The following is a 24,814-nucleotide window of genomic DNA, read 5'->3' as shown; positions in this document are numbered from 1 at the left end:
TTAAATTTTGACTCCAAAGTGAAAAGAAATGTTTGGTAGCAGTATTCTACTGGCAAGTGACTCTTCAGAAAATAAAATTGAGGATCCTACAGGAAAGTCAGCCTGAACTGGCCTCTAACCAGTCCACCTTGGCTGCTGTGGAACCAGGTTTCCATTCTCTAGAGACAGGGGTATTCCATTCCGTGAGGTCTTTGGGGAGCGTGGCCAGCATGCATGTGTGCGTTGTGCTCTTTTAATTTCCTCTCTAGGCAGAAGGCTGGTGGTTGCCCGTTTTTGTTTTACTTTTCTGCTTTACATGTAGTACATGAAAGGAGAGTGACTCGGATGCAAAGGATATGCGCTTGGAAAAAACCTAGAACCCATCTGAAATAGTTCCCATGATCGTAAAACAAAAAATGGAATCTGCCCATCAGCAACCTGGGATGTAAAGATGCCAGTGTGGAATCCCTGTGATGGACCCAGAGTGTCTCCTGTCTTTGTGACGTCTGTGCCCTGCTGAAACAGGGTCTCTGTCAGCATAGGAAGTGGAGCTCAACTCTCCACCGTGGCTTTGGTAGTTTGGACACAAACCGGGTGGCTTAAAACAATGGAAATTTATTCTCTCACAGTTCTGGGGGCCAGAAGTGTGAAATGGAGCTGTTGGCAGGGCCGTGCTCCCCCTGAAGGCTCGAGGGAGCCTTGCTTCATGCAGCTCCTGGTGGCTGCTGGCCATCCGTGGTTTTCCTTGGCTTGTAGCTGCATGGCTTCAGCTTTTATCTTTATCTTACCTGGGCCGTCTTCTCTCTGTGTGAGTCTCTGCGTCTTTGTTTTCTTTACAAAGGACAGCAGTCCGTGGATTAGCACCCATCCTATTCCAGTGTGGCCTCATGTTAACTTACAAAGACCCTATTTCTGAATAAGGTTGTGCTCTGAGGTTCTGGGTGGACATGGCTTTTGAGGAAACTATTCATCACAGTGTAGTTGATGTAGTCACTTACTGACACTTGTCTCTGTTGGCAAGGTTTGTTGGTTTTCTGTTTGTAAAGCATTCCATTTAGGTGGTGAATAATGAGTTGTTAAGAGCCGAGGGTGGTGTGGCTCTTTGGAGATCTCTGACGGTGCTTGTCTTCTGGGTCTTCACCTGATCAGGCAGTGAGGTGGTGCTTTCAGTGCAGGGAGAGTCTGGCTCATGGTCCCTGGCTCCCCACGCCTGGCACAGCGCCTGGCACATCATATGGCTCAGTTAGAGCTTGTAGATAAATAGAAACTCAGAAAACACGGTGCATTAATCCATATGGTATCTGGAAAAAATCCTTGAAGACACTCTGATTGCCAAGTATTTCAAGGATGTTGCTGGGTCAGCTTTGCTTTCACATCTCTACACACTGACGTGTGTTTTTAGAGAACTCCCGAAAGTGGTTCCCTCCCCTATTAGGAATTGCCCGCCCATAGTGTTCCCCTGGAAAATGTTATCAAGGAGATTAACTGTGTCCGTGAATAAATCTGTCGCTTTTTGGAGGGAGCGTAAACACACAGAACACACTGCAGTTAGTCATGGCCCATGTAATTGCAGTGAGTACCTTGTATGGGTGGGTCCCTGCAGCCCGAGCCACACGCAGCTTTGGAATGAGCTGGGCTTCCAGAGGAGGAAGTGGGTGTGGGCAGTGCTTCCAGACGTCCAGACACAGTGGAGGGTGCTGGGTCGCGCCCAGGGTGCAGCCTCTCTGGGGGGGGGAGTGGTGGGCGGGTGGGAAGTCTGGCTGCATTTCACTGTGGATTCGTCATGCACTCCAAATACAGTTCTAGCTTCTAGTGATGCCGATGGGCTGTCGGATGCAGGGAGCCTGGCACATGGAGAAGCCATGAAGCTGGAGGAGGGTGGATGCTCCTCTGAGAGCACTGTCAGCTCGGCCAGCTGTTTTCTGGTATCTTTTGTGCATCTGAGGAAATGGATTCCTTAGATTTGAAATGTTGACTCCCATAAGCTCTTAGTTACTGAAGGTCTCATCAGGTGACAAGCTTCCTAAAGCTAATATTTTAAAAGGGTCTAATAATGACAACAAAAAGAGGTAATCTTGTAGTGTCATGTCTTCTTGGGTGTGAGAAAATTATAGACTTAGAGTTCTGGACCAAGGACCCTCAACCCACAGTGAGAGAAGGGAAGGGGTCCCACAGAAAGATGCCCATTAGTAGAGCAGAGGTGTGGCATCTGGGGACATATGCTGAGTGAGGTGACAGGGAGCATGGGGCACGGTGCCAGGCGCTGCCTGTGGGCACTGCCTCTCCTGCAGTTAAGCCTCTGGTGTGCTTGTGATGTGGAGGGGGTGGGGCTGTCCTCACTCCCCTTCGCTTCATAGATGGATCCTAGCTCCAGATGGTTTTCCCTCCCTGCATCCCTCACTTGTCACCCCTCCACCTCCACTGACCCAGCTGGCCTCTGCCTCTGCCCCTGCCCCCAGCGCGCCCTCTACCCAGCACTGATGCCTTACAACCTAAAGCAGATCTCACAGGCTTCCGCTCAGAAGCCTCCCTGCCTCCCCTCCCACCCAGAGGAAGACCCAAAGCCCTCTCCTGGCCACAGGTGCTCTTTACCGAGCTGGCTGCTGCCTGTCTCCCTCCCTCCTGTCCTCGCCCCCCACCACACATCCCACCACCCACCCCACATTGGCCTCTGGGCTGTGCCCACTTCAGGGCCCTGAGCAGCTGCCCTTTCTGGAAACTTCCCCACGCTCCCTGGCTTGTTCCACACAGTGTCATCCACATCTGGGTTCCAGTGTCGTGTCCTCAGGGAGCCCTTCCCTGCATCCTACTCTGTTTATTCTGACACCACTCACCACAGTCCACTGTTGGTTGTTTTGCAGCATTGTCCCCCCGCCCCCCATTAGAGTGTGATCTCAACAGGAGCAAGAGCTTGGCTGCACACCTGGCCCCTTGAGGGGAGCACACCTGCCTCCTAAACATGCTCAAGGCATACGTACATAAGGTATATTTTAAAGAACAAATAATGTCACAATGCTCATTAACCATTTCCTCACCTATTTAGACTTTACTGGGGGCCTCGTTTTTACTAATCTTTAAAATGGAGCTGACACTTCCTCCTCAGTATAACTTTAGGTTAAAAGGATGCAAAGTCCTGGTAGCATTGCTCCTTGGATGCTTTCAGGGGTTGCCCTCCTCCTTGGTGACATCACTACCTGCCATGAAGATACCAGAACTGACACCTTCCCCTCCCTCCAGACAGGTGTGGCCAAGCTTTGTAAAAATTCCGTTATAAAAAAAGCACTCTGGGACTTCTCTGGTGGCGCAGTGGTTAAGAATCCACCTGCCAATGCAGGGGACATGGGTTCGAGCCCTTGTCCAGGAAGATCCCACATGCCATGGAGCAACTAAGCCCGTGCGCCACAACTACTGAGCCTGTGCTCTAGAGCCCGTGAGCCACAACTACTGAGCCAGCATGCCACAACTACTGAAGCCCGCACGCCTAGAGCCTGTACTCCGCAACAAGAGAAGCCACCGCCATGAGAAGCCCGTGCACAGCAATGAAGAGTAGCTCCCGCTTGCCGCAACTAGAGAAAGCCTGCGTGCAGCAGTGAAGACCCAATGCAGCCAAAATATAACTAACTAACTAACTAACTAAATAAATAAATATTTTAAAAGCACTTTTTGGACATACTTGTGTTATTGCAAGAAAAATGGGAAAGAAAGGAGTACAACTGTCCTCCTCTCCCCTGCTCCCCGTGTTGGTTCTGAGAGCACAGTGGAATCACAACATCTGCCACTGCTCCTTCTCCCACACATTTCCAGCATGTGTAAGATGCTGGACATGGCTTCATACACAATGAACAGAAGGTTGCCAGGTGTCGCCAGCCATAGAAATACCTACCTTCTGAGTGAATGTTCCATTTCTGTAAATCTATCCTGAGAAAATAATCTTTAATGCAGTCACAGATTAAAGTGTCCGAAGATAGTTTGTACGACAGCAAAAATAGAACACAACTTAAAAGCTGCTAAATTCGGATAATGGTTAGATATTATAGTACATTCATTTCTTGGAATATTAATGTATTTATTAAAGTATATTTTAAAATACTTTTATTGTTAATTCCATGGGAGTACTTATAATTGAAAAAACCAGTACAAATGATACTTAATATAGCATGTTAAATTCCCCTCTGTTTTAGGCCCCTTTTAGCCACATTCTGTATGTTTTGGTGTGTTGTGTTTTCGTTTGCATTAATCTCAAAGTATTTTCTTTTTAAACATTGTTTATTTATTTATTTTTGGCTGCGTTGGGTCTTCGTTGCTGCATGCGGGCTTTCTCTAGTTGTAGCGAGCAGGGGCTACTCTTTGTTGTGGTGCGCGGGCTTCTCATTGCAGTGGTTTCTCTTGTTGCAGAGCATGGGCTCTAGGTGTGCAGGCTTCAGTAGTTGTGGCTCACAGGCTTAGCTGCTCCGCGGCACGTGGGATCTTCCCGGACCAGGGATTGAACCTATGTCCCCTGCATTGGCAGGCAGATTCTTATCCACTGTGCCACCAGGGAAGTCCTCAAAGTATTTTCTAATATCCCTTGTGATTTTCCTCTTTGATCCATTGATTATTCAAGAGTCTATTGTCTAATGTCCACATATGTATGTGTTTTCATTATTAAAAACTCTCACCAAAGTGGATATAGAAGGAACAGATCTCAATATAATTAAAGCTATTTCTGACAAACCCACAGCCAGCATAATACTCAACAATGAAAAGCTGAAAGCCTTCCTGCTAAAATCTGTAAAAAGACAATGATGCCCACTCTCACTACTTCTGTTCAGCACAGTATTAGAAGTCCTAGCCACAGTAATCAACCAAGAAAAAGAAATAAAATGTATCCAAATTGGAAGAGTCATTACATGCAAATGACCTGATACTATATACAGAAAACCCTAAAGACTCCACACAAAAACTATTAGACTGACAAACAAATTCAGCAAGGTAGCAGGATACAAGATTAACAAACAGAAATCTGTTGTATTTCTTTACACTAATGAAATATCAGAAAGAGGAAAAAAATCCCTTTTAAAATTGTGTCAAACAAAATATATCTGTGAATAAATCTGACCAAGTGGGTAAAAGACTTATATGCTGAGAACTATAAGATACTGATAAAGGAAAATGAAGATGATTCAAAGAAATGGAAAGATAGCCCATGCTCTTGGGTTGGAAGAATTAATATTGTTAAAATGGCCATACTAACCAAAGCAATCTACAGATTTAATGAAATCCCTATCAAATTACCCATGACATTTTTCACAGAACTAGAACAAATAATCCTAAAATTCACATGAAACCACAAAAGACCCAGAATTACCAAAGCAGTCCTGAGGAAAAAACAAAGCTGGAGGCATAACCCTCTCAGACTTCAGACAGTACTACACTACAAAGCTATGATAGTCAAAACAACATGGTATTGGCACAAAAACAGACATATGGATCAAGGGAACAGAACAGAGAGCCCAGAAATAAACCTACACACCTATGGTCAATTAATCTTCCACAAAGGAGGCAATAATATACAATGGAGAAAAGACAGCAGTCTCTTCATGTAAATCAATGCAGTTAGAACACTCCCTCACTTCTTACATAAAAATAAACTCAAAATGGCTTAAAGACTTAAATATAAGACATGACACCATAGAACTCCTAGAAGAGAATATAGGCAAAACATTTTCTGACATACCAGTGTTGTCTTAGGTCTGTCTCCCAAGGCAAAAGAAATAAAAGCAAAAATAAACAAATGGGACCTAATCAAACTTATAAGCTTTTGCACAGCAAAGGAAGCCATAAACAAAACGAAAAGACAACCGAATGAATGGGAGAAAATATTTTCAAACAATGCGACCAACCGACATGGGCTTAATTTACAAGATATACAGACAACTCATACAATACAATATCAAATAAACAAACAACCCAATCAAAGAATGAACAGAAGGCCTGAATACACATTTCTCCAAAGAAGACATACAAATGGCCAATGGGCACATGAAAAGTTGCTCAACATCACTAATTATTAGGGAAATGTAACTCAGAACTACAATGCAGTATCAGCTCACACCAGTCAGAATGGCCATCATCAAAAAGTCTATAAATAATAAATATTGGAGAGAATGTGGAAAAAAGGGAACCCCCTCCTACATTGTTGGTGGGAATGTAAATTGGTACAGCCACTTTGGAGAACAGTATGGAGGTTCCTTAAAAGACTAAAAATAGAGTTACCATATGATTCAGCAATCCCACTCCTGGGCCTATATCCAGAGAAAACTCTAATTTTAAAAGATACATGCACCCCCCATGTTTGTAGCAGCACTATTTTTTTTTCCCCCACAGGTTTAATGGGTTTAATAAGTTTACCCCTTCAGTTCCTATTTGCAACACCCAATATTCCTTTGAAATACCAGACAGACCCAGCAGTGGCCAACAATAAAGTTCAGACCTCCAGAGTTTAAAAGTTCAGGTTCTCTGAGCATTCTGTGTTGCAGTGGCACTTGTCCAAAATTGGTACCTCCCTATAGCTGGGGGAGCTTTAAATGTACCAGTGAAAAAAGCTTTTTCCCCTTCAAGGGGAAGAAAGAAAACCACTCCTCAAAACCCAGCAGATCTGGCTGTGAGGTCTTTCCTCCTGTCCCATCTCTTCAGGCTTGTTTTTTTTCTGCAGTGGAGCAAGAGACCAAATCTAGCCTGAGTTACAAGAAACAAGACAGTGATGGCTATAACGGGAGTGACCAGGAGCAGCAGAGTCTCCTTTACTTCCCACGTCCAATATATGTGCTTCACAGAAAAACCAAAACAACAGGTCCACAAAATACAACAACTAGGATTACAAAAATCCATTCATCCAAGGGTGGTGGAAGGCAGGAAGGGGAGGTGGGAGGATAAATGGCACAGGGAGAAAAAGCATTCAACTCAGTCCAGGCACGGGGGCTGGCAAATGCTAGAAAAGAGCTGCAGAAAAACCTGTGGTCCTTTCAGACTCACCGGTGTTTAAAATCCATACTGGTGTCAGGACGATTCTGCCTTATGTGCACCAGAGACAAAAATCCGATTCCTCAGAGAGAAGGGAATATGCACAGGGCCCTTGGCAGAGTGGGTCCTGCCTTCCCTGGTCAGGGAGGTGAACAAGAAAAAGAGCTGACGCGGCATCCTTCCAATCCCACCCATCCCCTCTGGGTGGCAGGCGACTCAGTGGCCCTCAGCAGCCTTCAGTTTGGCAGGAGATGGGTGTGGTGAGGGGAACTTCTCTGCAGACGTTGAACTACTCAGGGCAGACTGCAGGTAGACCGTCTTGTGGAAGAGTCTGTTGCTTAAGAAAACCACCAAGGAGAAGAGGCGCAATTGGAAAAGGTATGCTTTGCCAGGGGTCTTTGCTTCATTGGCGCTGATAATGAATAAAGGAAAGAGGATAGAGAATAGGCAGCCACTGACAATGTAGGAGGACTGCATTGCTGTGAGGAAAGCCAAGGGCAGACCAAATCCGAAGTAGTAAGGCCAATTCCTTTCTATGTTTGACAATCGCTGGTGCATTTCAATTCCTTTATTGAACCAACGATATTCGAAGCAGTATAGTGAGTAGAGAAGAGACATATGCAGGAGACTAACCAGCTGACCAACAAGATGGATGGGAAAGAGACTCACAAACATCCCCTGGAGGAGGAAAAGAGCCTGCAGCAAAAGGTTGAAGAGCATGTCAGCAATTATTTTGCTGACACTAGGGAATGGGTGAGGCTTCCTCCCTGATACCTCGAAGGCCAGGTCGGCTATATCCTGAAACCAAATTGCATTCACAACTTTGCTAAGCACAAACAGGGGGAGCACCCAAAGAGCACTGAAAATTGACGTGAGGAAAAACTCGAGCCACGACCAAACATCCCCATGTAGTGACGGATCACCAATAATTTGGGCCGTTACTGACTGAAGCACGGGAATAAACACTCGATAAAACAAAAGGAGACTGAACCAGAACACTCCACCATTCCAAGCGCAGCACTGAAAAATTCTACTAACAATACGTGGTTCACTCTCTTGCTTCCTCTCTATACTCTGGGCTCTCCTCTGAGCCAGGACACTGCTTGCCCTTCTTCGACGCTGCTCCTCTCTCTTTTGTTGAATTCGAGCATCTAGCTTTGAGATGGTACAAATTCCCCAGATGGAGTCTTTGATTCCCCTGGCAAGGTCCTGCAGAAAGGTTTTGACACTGTCAGCCATCTCTTCACCGCCCCAACTATCAACTACACAAAGGAGAGAGAAGTGTCCCCAAATGTCTCATCATGAAGCACCTTATTGACCCAACTGGACTACTGCTACCCAGAACAGGAAGAGCAGGGAATACAGCAGAGGGAAGGCAACTTGCACAACACTGTATGTACCATCTTCTCCTTGGGTCAAATCCTACACAGATGCACTCAATTCAGGTAGAGAAGTTTCCGGCAGCTTTGCCCCCGCGGCTCCGGCTCCGGCCCGGCCCCTGGCCCACTGCTGGCCTGCTCGTCTCCTCCACGCCCCTCCGCACCCCTCCGCGCCCGGCCACCCGCTCCCGCCAGGGTGCTCCCAGGGCCGGGGCCGCTGCGCCCACACACTCTAGTAGCACTATTTACAATAACCAAGACATGGAAGCAACCTAAACGTCCATTGACAGATGAATGGATAAAGCAGATGTGGTACATACAATGGAATATTACTCAGCCATAACAAGAATGAAATATGCCACCTGCAGCAACATGAATGGACCTAGAGATTAGTAAGTCAGAGAAAGACAAATATCATATGATATCACTTATATGTGGAATCTAAAATATAATACAAATGAACAGAAACAGACAAAAATACAAAACAAAAACAGACTCACAGACATAGAAAATAAATTTATGGTTACCAAAGGGGAAAGGAGGGGGAAGGATAAATTAGGAGTTTGGGATTAACACATACAAACTAATATATATAAAATAGATGAACAACAAGGACCTACTGTATAGCACAGGGAACTATATTCAATATCTTATAATAACTATAATGGAAAAGAATCTGAAAAAGAATATATGTACATATAAAACTGAATCACTTTTGCTATATAACTGAAACTAACCCAACATTGTAAATCAACTATACTTCAGTTGAAAAAAGATGAGTGTATTGTTTAATGTCTACATGTGTTTGTGTTCTCCAAGTTTGCATCTGTTATTGATTTCTAAGTTCATTCCATTGTGGTTAGAAAACGTAGTTGGTATGATATCCATCCTTTAAACATATAGAGTCTTGTTTTATGACCTGTTCTATGGTCAGTGCTGCAGAGCATCCCATGTGCACTTGGGAAGATGTGTATTCTGTTGTTGGGTGGCATGTTCTGTAGTTGTTTCTTAGGTCTAGTTCATTTATACTATTGTCAAGTCTTCTATTTCTTTACTGATTTTCTGCTAGTTCTATTCATTATTGAAAGTAAGGTATTGGAGTCTCCAACTCTTACTGTTTAATTGTCTATTTCATCCTTCAGGTCTGTCAGTTTTTCTTCATAAGTTTTGGACCCTGTTGTTAGGTGCATTTATGTTTAGAATTATACGACTTCCTGGCAGATTAACCCTTTTATCATTATAAAATATCCTTTATCTTTAGTACCAACTTTTGTTTTAAGTCTATTTTGTCTAATATTAATATAGCTAACCTAGTTCCATTTTGAGTACCATTTGTATGTTACATATTATCTGTGGCTGCTTTGTGCTCCCGTGGCAGAGTTAAGTTAATAGGAAAGAGATCTTATGGCCTGCAAAGCCTAACAAATTTACTCTCAGGTCCCCTGAAGAAAAAGTTTGCCAACCTCTGGAATATATTAAAATAGCTATATTAAATTAATTTTTTTTGGTAAAGAATTGAAGTTGGAATTGGGAAAGATGTTAGCTTAAAGTTTGCTTATTACCACATGGTTATTTTCAAAGCTCTATTGTCAAGAATAAATTTATCAGAATGTTTGGATTGTGAGCTATGTTATGCCATGGCAATTTTTTTTTGCTTACCTTATAGAAATTAAGGATCAGTGATAGTTGAATTAATTCAAGCAATGTTTTTTGGGCTCTGAATAAATTTGTATAGTAACTTCCTTGGAAAAATCTTGTACTTGGAACAATTGGTCCAGTCACTTTAGTTTAAGAATTTGAAATACAATATTATGAATTTCTGAGTTTAAGAAGGAAGAATGCCTGTGTAAAGGCACTGACCCCACAGGAGGACACCTGGTGGAAGTCCTCAAGCTTTCAGGTGACTTTGCCTTTCTTTCTGGCCTCTATTCAATGGGTACAATATAACTCTTCTGACAATGCTGTGTGAAAATGAGGTTATGTGTGTGAAAATGCCTCATAAACTGTAAGAGTAAACAGTTGTCTATTAGTATTATTATTACTAATATTGTTACTAGTATATAATAGAGATGCAGAAGAGTTTTTTTTCTGTTGCTAATGCATACCATTAAAGCTAGATTTTTTTAAACTGTTAAGCTCTCCATTAATTTTAAAATATTATAGGTGTTTCCAAACTCAAACCTCAACTTCTTCACTCTTTCTTTAAAAATTCATTTATTTATTTATTTTTAATTATTTATTTTTGGCTGCATTGGGTCTTTTTTTTTTTTTTTTTTTTGTGGTCCACGGGCCTCTCACTGTTGTGGCCTCTCCTGTTGCGTAGCACAGGCTCCGGACGTGCAGGCCCAGTGGCCATGGCTCACGGGCCTAGCTGCTCCGCGGCATGTGAGATCTTCCCGGTCCAGGGCACGAATCCGTGTCCCCTGCATCAGCAGGCGGACTCTGAACCACTGCGCCACCAGGGAAGCCCTGCGTTGGGTCTTTGTTGCTGCGTGTGGGCTTTCTCTAGTTGCGGCGAGCGGCGGCTCCTCTTCATTGCAGTGCGCGGGCTTCTCATTGTGGTGACTTCTCTTGTTGTGGAGCATGGGCTCTAGGTGCGTGGGCTTCAGTAGTTGTAGCACAGGACTCATTAGTTGTGGCTCGCAGGCTCAGTAGTTGTGGCGCACGGGCTTAGTTGCTCTGTGGCATGTGGGATCTTCCCGGACCAGGGCTCAAACATGTGTCCCTTGCATTGGCAGGCAGATTCTTAACCACGGCACCACCAGGGAAATCCCTATTTTATTTATTTATTTTTGGCTGCGTTGGGTCTTCGTTGCTGCGCGTGGGCTTTCTCTATTGTGGCAAGCAGGGGCTACTCTTTGTTGCTGTGCGCGGGCTTCAGTAGTTGTGGTGCGTGGGCTTCAGCAGTTGTGGTGCACAGGCTGAGTTGCTCCACGGCATGTGGGATCTTCCCGGACCAGGGCCCGAACCCATGTCCCCTGAATTGGCAGGCCGATTCTTAACCACTGCACCACCAGTGAAGCCCCGCTTTCACTCTTGAGGTTTGTAAACTTTAAAGTCTACTAGAATATGTAAAAAATGAGCTTCTTTAAATATTTGGTTAACTTCTGAAAGTTTGCACATTGTAGAGGCATCAAGATTTCTTATTTAGGTTAAATGGTTCATAACTTAATGAAGGTGGATTTGCAACTTTAGAAAGAAAATCTAGTGTAAGAAAGACGTTATGTAGGAATCTAGATTTATTTTTACGTTAGGTTGGAATTAGCAATTCAGTTTGGCTGAACTGTTTACCACAGTTAAACATTCAAACATTGATTCAGCTATGAATTGGCAATACACTGCTTTGTATAAGGTACGAAAGGTGACGGGAAATTGTTATATGTAAGATAATTTTCCCTATTGAGATTATTTTCTAAGCTGTAGGTTCTGAGAGAGAGAGAGAACAAGACTTAATATGCTTATGGAGTGAGACAGACCTGTGTTTTGGCTCCAGCTGTGCTTAGATGCTAGTTATGTGAATTTGGGCATGATGCTTGAAGCATGTATTTCTCTGTAAAATGGGAATATTACCTACCTCCTAGCCTTGTTGTGAGATGCATAAAGGCACATTGGGTCCTTGTGATGTCCCTGGTCATCAGGGTTAGGAGGACAAAGCGTGGGTCAGATAATAAAGTCCAGAAGTTACATAGCCAGGCTAAATTTGCATGTAATACTGAAACAAACATAGATTATGACATAGCATTAATTTTATCATTAATCATTAGTATTTTTAGAAGTACTGTGTGACAGCTTAGCACCACACAATATATATTTTTTAGAAATATGTACATACTTAAATAAATAGCAAATGAATACATAAATACATAATAATACATATTTAATGCATGTATACATAAATATTATGTTTCTAAAATGTATATATGTTTACTATAGATCATTTGGAGCATGTAGTAATTCAGAAAGAAGTAAATACCAATCATGTGCAACCTTTCCTGTCACTCATAGACTTTTACTGTCCTCATGTACTTATAGTTTTGTATTCCGTGTTTGTTGCCTTGTTATTATGTTTTATGTATCATGAAATATTCTGCAAAAATATGATCTTTAAAGACTGCAAAGCTTCTGCTCTAATGATTGTTACCATTTACTTCATTGTTCATGAATTTTTGAACGGGTTATGCATTCCTATACGATCCTTGTGCAATCTTGTTGTTTTTGCTGGACGTATTCCTACAGGGCTCCTGAAATCTGAAAGAAAAAGCCTTTCCAATATAGATGCCCCAATTGTCAGAGTGTCAAAAATAAGCTGGGTGCCAGTTTCAGAGGCCACCCCCTCACTGGCATTGGCCCCCAGCTTATTTTTAGTCTTTGCCTAAAGGCAGACAAAAATGGCATTTTCTTATTTTTAATTTGTGTCTTTGATGGTAAGATTGAACCTTATTTCCTTAGTGTTACTAGCTATATGTTTCCTTTTAAATCACCTGTTTTTCCCCAGTTAAAAAAAATAATTGTTTACTTTTCATTAAATTTATAAGATATATAGACATATACCATCATGTATATTAATTTTTATCTAGTATATATGTTGCAGGTATTTTTCCCACTGAATCATTACTTTCAGTTTTGTTGAGTGTTTTTTGATACATAAAAGTTGAAAACTTTCATATAGTCATATCAATCAATCTTTAGTTTTTTATACCTTTTAACTTATAAAGTTCTTCCAAACCCTGAAATATCAAATAGTCACTTACATTCATTTTTGTTTTCCTTATGATTTTGTTTTAATTTCTCTCAAACATTTTACAGTGTATTTTGTGAGGGTAGAAAGTATGTTTTTCCCTTCATATAATAAATTTTCCAAGAAGAATTTATTAAATTTTTTTCCTCACCAATTTAAAATCCTACTTTAATTGTATTCATTTTTTTCGTTTTTTTACTCCAGACCACCAGTCTTACCCTGAATATTCCTTTGCACATTTATAAACATTTTAACATGTGGTGGTGAAAAATCACTCCACTTAAACTGTTTTCTTAGGTATTTTCACCCATTTATTTTTCCATGTAAATATTAGAAATATTTTCAAGCCAATATAAATGGGTTGAAAAAATGTCACCAAAAAAAAGTCCCTGTGGAGTTTTGGTTGGGCTTGCTCTGATAGAAGGAGAATCAACATCAATATGGTGTAGCGTGTTTCCATTTAGGGCCATGGTTGTCCTCGTATTAACCAGGTTTTCCTTTTAAGTTGTTCAGAAAGCACTACTGTTTCCTTCATAAAGATTCTGCACAGTAATTTTTAAATTTCTTTCTTTTTTTCTTTTCTTTTTTTTTTTGCGGTATGTGGGCCTCTTACTGTTGCGGCCTCTCCCGTTGCGGAGCACAGGCTCCAGACGCGCAGGCTCAACGGCCATGGCTCACGGGCCCAGCCGCTCTGCGGCATGTGGGATCTTCCTGGACCGGGGCACGAGCCCGCGTCCCCTGCATCGGCAGGCGGATTCTCAACCACTGCGCCACCAGGGAAGCCCTAAATTTATTTCTTTACATTTGTAATTTTTGTGCTATTGTGAACGGTCTGCCTTCCTTGGACAAGCTCCCTCCCCTAGATTTTTGAGCTAGTGATTACAGATGTAGACGTATGCTGTTCAATTGCATGTGGCTCTTTCATTGAAGTTTTTTTATTATGATCATATCATGATAGTTCTATCATACTTATATTCATCTATATGTATTTATATTTACCACTATAGTATGATCTATTCCTTTAGTGTCTTTTGTTTAAAAATATTTATTTAATATTAATTTACTGTCTTAAAAAATTATTTTCTCATATATTAATGTTTGTCCTATATTTTCCCACATTAACATTTCTTTTGGTTTCAGTTTGCTTTAAATGTATCCCATAATGAACACTTTTATTTTTATATATTGTTTGCATAAAAATAAATTAGCAATGTAAAATTATCCCTAAGGTTCATTTTAATGGAACCTAAGATCAAATAAATAATGGTATAGGTTAATTATGCTTTTTTAGATGGCTTTTTGTGTTTGTAAATTAATCTTCCAGTTGTTTCAAGCAAATTCAATGAAAAATCAGTTTACTAGACTATTAAAACTAATTTATAGTGAAAAACAAAAATGAATACATTAGATATTCCATCTAGATATTGTACATCTAAAGGAATGTACAGGTAGAACTTTATCATCATCATAGCATTCTACATTTAATTACGAAAAATAACCTTTCAAATTCTTTAGCACCCTTCTTCTAAAGAGCCGTATTTGGTCTTGTTCCCAGTGTAGAGATAAGGACTCTGACCCTGGGAAGGTCAAATAATGTGCACCCACCTGGATTTCCATCTATGAAGAGGTGAACTGATAGTTGAACCATGGAGGTGACCAGTGTCCTCCCGGCTCTGATCTGGGTGGACTAGAGAGTTTGGAGAAAAGAAAGAGCTGGTAGTGTGTGTGCATTTGGGCAGTTGTTGTTCTTATGAAGTAAATGATTTTATAAATCATTTTTAGACACTTTTGTAAGATTAAGTATGTTATGTCAACTTTCATTTCCCAAAATGAATAGTATTTTCATAGTCTTCATGCAATCAAAGTTGGAAATTGATCTATTAAACTGATCTATTTAAATAAGGGTTTACCTTCTAGTGGGTTATGGACTGCATTGTTTGTTAAAAGAGAGAGGGAGAGGGCTTCCCTGGTGGCGCAGTGGTTGAGAGTCCACCTGCCGATGCAGGGGATACGGGTTCATGCCCTGGTCCGGGTAGATCCCACATCCCACATGCCACGGAGCGGCTAGGCCTGTGAGCCATGGCCGCTGAGCCCGTGAGCCATGGCCGCTGAGCCTCTGCGTCCGGAGCCTGTGCTCCGCAATGGGAGAGGCCACAGCAGTGCGAGGCCCGCGTACCGCAAAACAAAAAAGAGAGGGAGAATTGCATTATAAATAGATTACATAGACTAGTAGATTGTAAAATTCGAGCAGAATGTTTTCCCTACAGATGATCAAATTCTAGGGTGGGACTGACACCTTTTGTAGCCCAGAGTAAGCTATAACAGAAATTCTCCCACCCATTCTTATAGTAGGCTTTTCTACTCCTAATGAGAATAATACTCTAAATGTGGAGATCTTAGATCTTTTCACTTTACAGATAGGTCACACCTCAAAAATTCATACAGATAAGACAAAAAAATTAGTTTTTCTCACTTAAAATTTTTTCGTAATGTCATTATCTCAGAACTGTGTAGCATAGTATTTGATGTAGCAGGTTAGGGAGAGAAGTAACCAAATCTGTGGCATGGTTGAGGGTTACCTTTTAAAGAAATATTAAAAGCATGGCAATATATTTGAAAATATCAAACCAATGTATACTCTTAAAAAACTTACATTTTTTAAGAAAATTCTGTATTTCATTTATTTTTACTGTGTCCATCATTAACAGAAATCTGGATTTTTGCCTTACATAAAACCAGTTATATTCTTTAGGCACAGAAAGGAAAAATTTTGAGTTCATTTGGTTTTTCATATTTTTCCACTTTTGTTTTAAAAGCAAAACCAGAAAAGCAACATAAGATCAGTCATGTTATTCATCATAAGTTTTATTGCTCTGCAAGTTCTGTTCACTAACTTCAAATATTTTAAATTATAAATGTTAACTATTATTGATAATAAAGGAACAGGTATATCTCACTTTTAGAAATATTTTAAGTCTTCTGTAAGTTATTTACTATAGGCATTCTAGATCCCCTATGATGGAAATTTCTGGTTTAAAAAAGATTTACATAATTTTCCTTCTTATCTTAAAATTCCTTCCATAAAACACAATTGTCAGAGTAACCCTCAGATTATCAGCCTAGAATTGGAAAGGCAAAATTTCCTTTCATTTGCAAGAGTTGGAACTGAGTTGACCCATCAGTTTAAAACACAAAGGTAATAATAGCCTGTGTAAAGCAAAATGTATCACCCTAAGGGGGGAAGCTAGTTCCTTGGTAAAGTTAACATTTCCTTGAAAATGGCTAATAAATAAAACCAGTCTTTTGTTTTTAACATTTTCAAGGTAATATCATTTTCTTGGAAAAAGTCACTTTCCACATGTGTGGAATATCTAATCATTGCAATAAGCTTAATAAAGGATGTTTGCAGAATTTATTCCTGAGTTTGGTTTTAGCCCGTGTCCTGTAATAACCAGGAGAGGTGACCTGGTGTGTCGGGTGAGAGTTGGAAGAGGTGAGCTCTAAGCTTCTTTGCCATCTGCAATGTTAAGACCATCTGCTAATAGATAATAAAGTTGGTGCATTTAAGTTTTCCATCTTCTTCCCGCCTGGCCACTCCTGGGAGTGAGAGGAGCTGTTGGGAGGGGCTGAGGGGAGCGTCTGGGAGAAGGGTGTGTCCCCCTGGAGGTGTCAGGCTGTGCAGGCACCCAGACCCCATGATGGACGATACTGTGCTGCAGAGGCCAGCCCAGCCCCGAGACGTGCCCCTTGTTTCCGTGCAGTTGCAATGCTGACTGAGTTTCACAACAAAGTAGACATCAAGATTTTTTATAAATGTCTTTTTATAAGTCTCTCGTTTTGAACTCTGAAGGCAGAGGTTACTGTGGACCACTGGTTTGAGACCTTGACACTCCCATGGAAGAGGCCCGCCGTTGACTCTGTAGATACTATTTAAGAAGTGTCCAAAGTAGAACCTTGAGATGGTTGCAGAGCCACAATCCCTCCTTTATGCAACGAGAAATCAATGCTGTTATGAAATGAGAAAACAGGCCTAAATATGCAAGTAGCCGATCTGTGGTTGCAGCTTTCTGGTTCTCCTGTCACCTCCCTGGGTCCCCTCCCTAGAATGCCACACAGATTTCTCCTGGTTTAGAATATGAGGTTACGTTAATCATTTTGAGTATAGATAATCTCAACTGATCAGTAACCTCAACTGATTGGGTTAAGTGAATAGTTATTTGTGTCAATTTTTGTTTTTGTTTTGATGGAGCACAGCTGCCTGTGTTGTATGGAATTTAACTTCTGAGTGCTCAGTGGTTTGATGTCAACTTGGTAGAGGGTGAGGGGGTGGAGAGTTCAATTTAATCAAATTGATTTTAGCAAACAGCAAAAAATTTAACTGTAAACTCTTTTTGTCACAAAAGGATGTTCTAGCTTCTTGAGAGAGCCTTCTTACATACATATTCTTCACAAGCCAAATGGACATTTTGTGTTTGGGAGGTATACACCTTAATAGTGCAGATATTTGTGCATTTTCCTATTAATTTTTAAACATTGGTCCCAGACTCTGACAAACTTCACAATACCAGGTTAATACGGCTGGCTCTGCCTTTATCTTCTGTCTGTCCCCCAAAATGGAAATGCAAAAGAATTTCCTCTTTTTTGTACACAAAATAAGTTCCCAAACCAGAAATAGTTCCAAGGGAAATCCAAAGGGGCCTAATTGAAATTTAAGACGGCTTATTCATTTATCTTTCGAAGTAACAGACTCCCTTCTGCCCAGCTTGAAGACGTGGAAACCTCAGGGATCACAAGGAAACATGTATTTTCCAGAACAACTTAAAAAAAATCGCAGGAAAATGAGGCCCGGGTTGGCATGGGTGGTCCTGAGGAAAAGGGCAAGTGAGGATTTGGACTGCAGACCCAAAGGCATTGATCTGCAGACGTCACTGCTGACACCAGGTGATGGGTATCGTTTCTGGTGCCTGTCATCACTTCTGTGCAAGCAGATTTCCACCTGGTGTGACGTTCCTTCTGCCCGAAGGGTTTCCATTTCCTTTCCCAGAGTACAGGTCTACCCGGGATGAATTTTTTCCATTTTTCTAGGTCTGAAGAAGTCTTTATTTCTTTTTTGTTTTCAAAATGTGTTTTCACTGGGTGTAGAATTATAGGTGGACAGTTTTTTCTTTCAATACTTTGAAGGTGTTGCTTCACTGTCTTTTTTGCTTTGGTGCTTCCAATGACAAGTTTATCATTCTTGTCTTTGCTTCTCTGTATGTAACGTATTTTTTCTCTGTTTTTATGATTCTCTGTCATTGATTTTTAAGCAGTTTGAATATGATTTGCCTGGGGTGTCGTTTTCTTCTTGTTCTTATGCTTGGGATTTATTGAGGGTTTTGAATCTGTGATTTATAGTTTTCATCAAATTTTAATTTGGAAAATTTTTGGTCCTTATTTCCTTTTTTTTTTTTTTGCGGTACGCGGGCCTATCACCATTGTGGCCTCTCCCGTTGTGGAGCACAGGCTCCGGACGCGCAGGCTCAGCGGCCATGGCTCACGAGCCCAGCCGCTCCGCGGCATGTGGGATCCTCCCGGACCGGGGCACAAACCCGTGTCCCCTGCATCGGCAGGCGGACTCTCAACCACTGCGCCACCAGGGAAGCCCGGTCCTTATTTCTTCATCCATTTTTCTCTGCTCCCCCACCCACCCCCCGACTCTATCTCAGATGTATTAGCCTACTAGAAGTTGTCCCAGAGCTTACTGATGTTCTTTTTATACCCTCCCATCTTTTTTTAAAATCTATTTTTCATATTGGATAGTTCCTATTTCTGTGTCTTCAAGTTCATTAATTTTTTTCTTTTAAGATGTCTGATCTGCCGTTAACCTCATCCAGTGGGTTTTTCATCTCAGACTTTGTAGTTTTCAACTCTAGAAGTTTGATTTGGGTCTTTATTTTTTAAATCTCTCCCAGATGTCTACTTAACAATTTCATCTTTCCTCTAGTTTCTTGAACACACAGATTATAGTTGTCACAACTATGTTAGTACTCTACTCATCCTGTCATCTGTATCATTTCTGCATCTGTTTGTATCGCTTGATTTTTATTTTCTTGATTACCTTTCTTCTTCTTTGCATGCCTGTGGTTTTTTATCACCAGGCCAAGTGTTATGAATTTTACTTTATAAGCTGTTGGACACTTCTGTACACTTTGAACTAAGAAACTTTCTACCCTAGCTGGTGACAGCAAGGACTATTCCTGGACCACTGGGAAATCCAGAGATCTTTCCTTTGTTTTTTTTCAGGTGGTTCTTTCCCAGGCCTTGGGTTGTTTCCTCAGGGGACCCTTGGTTGGTCTCCAGAGCAGCTGGCCTCTCTGGGCAGCTCTCCCTTTTTGGCACCCTGCCCTGCAAACTGCAGCGGCCTTGGTGTCCCTGGACCCTCAGCTCTGTCCCCCACCGGCTTGGGGAGACCGAGGGCTCTGGCTGGTTCCCCATCCTGTCTGCAGCCTGAGACCCTTCAGACAATAAAGCAGGGCAAGTGTGGGGCTCACCTCAATTGCTCCCCTCTCACAGCTTCCTGCTGTCCAGTGTCTGAAAAGCATTTTTTAAAAAAATTATTTACTTATTTATTTTTGGCTGCATTGGGTCTTTGTTGCTGTGCGTAGGCTTTCTCTAGTTGCGGTGAGTGGGGGCTACTCTTCGTTGCAGTGGAGGGCTTCTCGTTGTGGCTTCTCTTGTTGTGAAGCACGGGCTCTAGGCACGTGGACTTCAGTAGTTGTGGTGCATGGGCATAGTTGCTCCGTGGCATGTGGGATCTTCCCAGACCAGGGCTTGAACCCGTGTCTCCTGTATTGGCAGGTGGATTCTTAACCACTGCACCACCAGGGAAGTCCTGAAAACCATTTTTTAAAAATGTATTTTGTCCCAGCTTCTTACTTGTTTCAAAGTGGAGAGTAAATCCTGTATATTCCACTTGGTCAGAAGTGGAAGTTGGCGATCATTTTTGAAAATGGAATTACAGTTTGTCTTTTCTAAAACTCCAACTCAGAGATTAATAGTATGTTTTGCTGCCCTTCCACAGCCAGGTCTCAGAGTAGCGTATTCCCCTGTGTTCAAAGAAAAATAAAGACAGCCTAGTACCCCAAAAATAGCTTGTTTTAATTTAAAGTGGAACAGAATGAGTATTTTTTCCTCAGTGTTTAAGTGTGATTGATTGTAGATAAATTAAAGGACTTTGATATCATCAGCAAAACATTCTTGCCAGCCCAGGGACAAATACAAGTGTTCTTGGAAAAGGTTTGTGGGTGTGCTTAGGGCGTCCTTGTTATTTTCCCTCGCTTTGAATGAGAAAAGAAACTTATTTATTTTTATAGTAATGTTTCCTCAAAGTGATTGTGTAGCAGTGGTAGAACATAACCCTCTACATTACAAAGCAGAAACAAATCGAGCTTTGTACTCAGCACAGGGCATGATATCCAAACTACAGAAGTGTTCTTTAACATGGTAAGAATCAGAGTGAGGTTCCTGTTGCCTGACTTATTTTTAAAGTGTGATTGACACTGTGCTCTTTATCAGAGGATAGTCAGAAACGAAGGAAACTGTTTAAAAGACAAACAAACAAAAAAACAACTAACTCCTAGGCGTCAGTTTCTTAGCGGGCCAGGCAGGCACTACAGCTGTCATCTTTGCTCCTGTAAATGTTCGCCATGTCTCCTGATCAATTGTGTCCACTTCAGAGGAGCTGTGTGGGGAGAAACATGGACCAGGCACTGAGCAAGCATCACCATCACTCCAGGTCCTGCGTGATGCCGTGCACTCTGCCGGCTGGCATCTTCCAGCCCGTGCCTCAGTTTCCCCGGCCTCACAGAGTGGAGAGCAGTGGGGCTGGGCCTGGGGAGACACACAGTGACTGGCGGAGTGAGCTGTGGTACAGCTGGATTAGGTGTGATGTCGGTCCCCGTGTGTCCGATGACCCATGTACACTGTCCCTGTGTCCCTGACACTTGTGATGTTTCTGGGTCCCTGAAGCTTTTCCTCCCCACAATCTCACTAGTGCTTTTTAATTTTTTTCTTGTAAATTTTTTTTCTTGTAAACGATCAGGCCCTGCCCTGATCGTTTTGTCTTTCTCCTCTCTCTTCCCTCTCTGTCTTCATCTCCTGTTTCTCTTAGTTTTTTCCTCTCCTTTCTTTCCCCAACTCTGCTGTATGTCTTGGTGGGATGCTTCCCTCTCTCTGTGGCCAGGAACTGGCCAGTCAGAAAAGTTTGCCTCTGGCCTTCTTCCTCTTAATCACCCAGCTCTGTATCTGTGGAGAGCCTGCAAGAGCCTGAGTGGTCCACGTCTGCCTGGGACATCCCGGCAGCTCCCTTCTGGGCTCCTGCAGTGTCCCTGATGCTGGCCTTCCCCGCCTCCTGTGTTCCACCCACACTGACCCCTCTGGGACCTATGCTCACTGGACCCCATTGTCTGGTGGCTTAAGGCTGTTAATGGGTTGTAATTAGTGAAGTGAAGAGAAATTTCTGCTAAGGTGGTGTCAGGTCATCTGTGACCCCTGCTGGATGACACATGTCCTCCACCTCATTTAAACACACACTGTTGTCATGGCTAGGAGACTTGTGCTGACTCCAGATCAGGGCAGTTAGTTCTCTGCTTCTGTCAGGCTGTAGTTAAAGGGAAGGCTGTGCTACACTTGGCTTCTAGGTATAATTATGGTGTGTCTTTGTATACCTCACCTCCCTGGCTTTGCAGATGAATTTCTGGCCACCCAGTGGTCACCCCCTGGATCCCAGTAATGGTACTTTCTCTGGAAGCCCCTTTTCCATCAGACCCGGGAGACCTCGTCTCGTAAGTCCTGGCCAGGACTGTTTGCTCTGTTTTCAGACTGTGGTACAAACATTGCTTGTTGTTTTCCTGCTCTGGCCTCCTCATTTCTCAGCCCCCACTCTGTAACACTTACATGGATCACAGGGAGTTAGCATTAAGTGACGGGGAAACTGCCATCAAGGCTTCATCTCTAGTTGAAGACCCTGACTTTGAAAACTAGATTCTAAAATGCACATTGTCATTTTTGGAAAAAAAATTCTTGTAATTAATTTCTTATGTCAGGTGGTTTACCATACACGTCCTAGATCTACCTGAAGTGCATATAGTCTGCAGCGTGGGTGACCCCAAGGCAGACCACTTCTGTATCGGCCGCCAGCCAGGATCTAACCACCCAGTTCTGCGACGGCAGAACTGAGAATACAGGCCATGGGAAAGGGGGCAAAGTATCTTCCATCCCCTTCTCGTTTCTACTTCAGGATTTTTAGCAACAAGTCCTCATGCTTAAATTACCATGTGCTGTGCTTGCTTTGGCAGCACATATACTAAAACTGGAATGATACAGAGAAGATTAGCATGGCCACTGTTCTAGGATGACATGCAAGTTCATGAAGTGTTCCATATTTTTTGTATAACTGATTCACTTTGTTATAAAGCAGAAACTAACACACCATTGTAAAACAATTATACTCCAATAAAGATGTTAAAAAAAAAATTACTGTGTGCTGCTAGACCAAAGATGAACGGTGGTCATGGAAACATCTTCCCGCCTCTCGGCATATCCAGGGTGATGAGCACTGTTCTCAGGCACATGGTGCATCTATGTAACTATGAGTGAGTTTGAGGTTTTCCCAAGAAGGAAAGGAAAATGAGCACAAATAAAAATTTCTGAAAGCAGAAATTTAATTACATGTTACCTTGAAGATAGACTTTACCAAAAAAAACAAAAACAAAAAAAACAGCCATCCTTATATAAATGTGCCCTTTGTTAATGTTAGCTCACAGCAAATTTGTGGTGAAGTGGATGGAGTTCTTAAGGTTGGTTGCTCATTTGATTTTTCTCATCTTTAGTTTTAAAAGAAACATCGTAATTTTGAGAAAGTCAAAGTGAAATGTGTGTCCTCCATCACTCTGCCGTCAGTAATTGTCCCTGGTGCCCTTAGTTCATGGCTCGCCACTCCCACCCTGCTCCCACTAGACTCTTTGTGGGAGGTATAGGCCTTACAGGCTCCCTCCCGTATCCCATCTCTTGGGGACTCCTCCACTGTGACATGTGGCCCCCACCATCCCACACTCAGCTGGGTTCTTTTGGGGGGTGGTCCCACCTCCCTACCTCCCACCCCCCCATCTGGGGCCACCCAGGGTGCTCTTACTTAGAGTGCAGACTGTCCCAGTGCTGGAAGCTTCCGCAGGGCTCAGGCCTCAGAGAACACAAGCAGGGATCCTCCCATGCAGCCATCGTGTCTCCCCTCCCCACCATGTGGGCCGTCTCCTGTAAGGAGCTTATTGCCCACTTGTGGCCTCTCTGCATACCCCCATCTCACGGCCAGTCAGTGAGCACATCACATCCTCCCAACCGTGTCCATCTTCCTGAAACCCAGGAAAGCCTTTGCTGTTGTAGCACGTGTGAATCCCCCCAGCTTTTAATCCTAAAGCCAAACTCTACCTTCTCCAAGAAACTTCTTCTAAGTTCCCCCAAAGAATAGACAGCATTTGGCATAAAAATATTATAGATCCAGGCTGGTCACCTGATGGGGGAAAATACTGGCATAAAAATACATGAGTCGTGAATCTTAGTTCCTTATACAAACTGCTTTCTCACCTGGGAAACAGGAGACTAACGGGAGAGTGTTTTGATGAGAGTTGATTGATAAATTGTGCTGAAGTATAGGTATCCCCCACTTTTCGAAAATTCAGTTTATGCCACTGTTTTTACTTTTATTTATTTATTTTTTTGCGTTCACTTTTGCTAACCAAAAGAAATCCAAAGAGGATTTTTGCTTTTATGAAAAAAGGCAAAAAGCAAAAATAGCATTTGTTTTGCAGCAAGCAGTAATAGAGGCAATGCACACCTCAAAGAGTGACACCACCAAGCTCTTCCTCTGGGAACCACACTCAGCATCTCTGCATCAAGTAGCTTTGAACTGTGTGAGCATCTGTGCTTCATGTAGATTTATTTTTGTGCATCCCTTGCCAGATGTGTCGTAAAGTAATTGCTTCTTCATTTATGCCATTTCAAGTCAGGAAAGGTTTCATAGAAACACTCTGCTTTTGGATAGTGGGGGAAACCTGTCATCCGTTTTTGCTCATTTAACCATTAATTTATGCTTAGCTGCTTCATCCAAAATACCCCTATCACAGTAAGGCCATAGTGAGACCTTGAAGAAAGCAAATGCAACAGTGAGAACAAACCCTAGAACTGGGAAGTAACCTTGCTACCCAGTGGTGACTCATGGTGGTGTTATTTTCATACTGTGAAATGAAGGGCCTTGTTGTGTAGTACAGCATGGGAACCAACAGTTAAATCGGGGGCTGTGTGCTTTCAGCCTGCTGATATATTTGACACTTGTGAAAGTAAATAGGACACATTTAACTTTCAATATTACTTAAATGGTGATTGCTTACTGCTTTTTTTCTTACTGGTATGTTCTACTGTGGTCTTCCTCAAAGAAATCATTCAGTCGAACTTTTTTTTTTTTTTTTTTTGTGGTACGCGGGCCTATCACTGTTGTGGCCTCTCCCATTGTGGAGTACAGGGTCCGGGCACGCAGGCTCAGCGGCCATGGCTCACGGGCCCAGCCGCTCCGCAGCATGTGGGATCTTCCTGGACTGGGGCACGAACCCGTGTCCCCTGCAGAGGCAGGCGGACTCTGAACCACTGCGCCGCCGGGGAAGCCCCAGTCGAACTTTTTACCTTC

The 24,814-nt window shown here is 42.5% G+C and overlaps 2 protein-coding genes across 6 annotated transcripts in view; one reads left to right on the top strand and one right to left on the bottom strand.

Annotated features, from left to right (window-relative positions):
* Window positions 1-24,814, top strand: part of ATP10A (ATPase phospholipid transporting 10A (putative)) — a 188,381-nt gene that overhangs the window by 31,301 nt on the left and 132,266 nt on the right. The window lies entirely within an intron of this gene.
* On the bottom strand, window positions 6,328-8,378 carry LOC309802195 (etoposide-induced protein 2.4 homolog). 2 transcript variants are annotated; one of them, XM_082617552.1, is made up of 2 exons: window positions 7,548-8,378; window positions 6,328-7,435 (listed from the first exon to the last, which is right to left on the bottom strand). In XM_082617552.1, the coding sequence occupies exons 1-2, from the start codon at window positions 8,218-8,220 to the stop codon at window positions 7,320-7,322; spliced, it is 789 nt and encodes a 262-aa protein (XP_082473678.1). In that variant the 5' UTR covers window positions 8,221-8,378; the 3' UTR covers window positions 6,328-7,319. The 2 variants fall into 2 exon arrangements, with proteins under 2 accessions (XP_082473678.1, XP_082473677.1); XM_082617551.1 differs by having other exon boundaries at window positions 6,328-8,369.

The sequence above is a fragment of the Mesoplodon mirus genome (assembly GCF_964341445.2).
Source record: "Mesoplodon mirus genome assembly, chromosome: 4".
NCBI lineage: Eukaryota > Metazoa > Chordata > Mammalia > Artiodactyla > Ziphiidae > Mesoplodon > Mesoplodon mirus.
The sequence above is the reverse complement of the archived record's forward strand: the minus strand, read 5'-3'. Positions and strand labels throughout refer to the sequence as shown.

Excerpts from the sequence above, each read along its gene's own strand:
- LOC309802195 (XM_082617551.1), bottom strand. The coding sequence starts at position 8,220 with ATGGCTGACAGTGTCAAAACCTTTCTGCAGGACCTTGCCAGGGGAATC.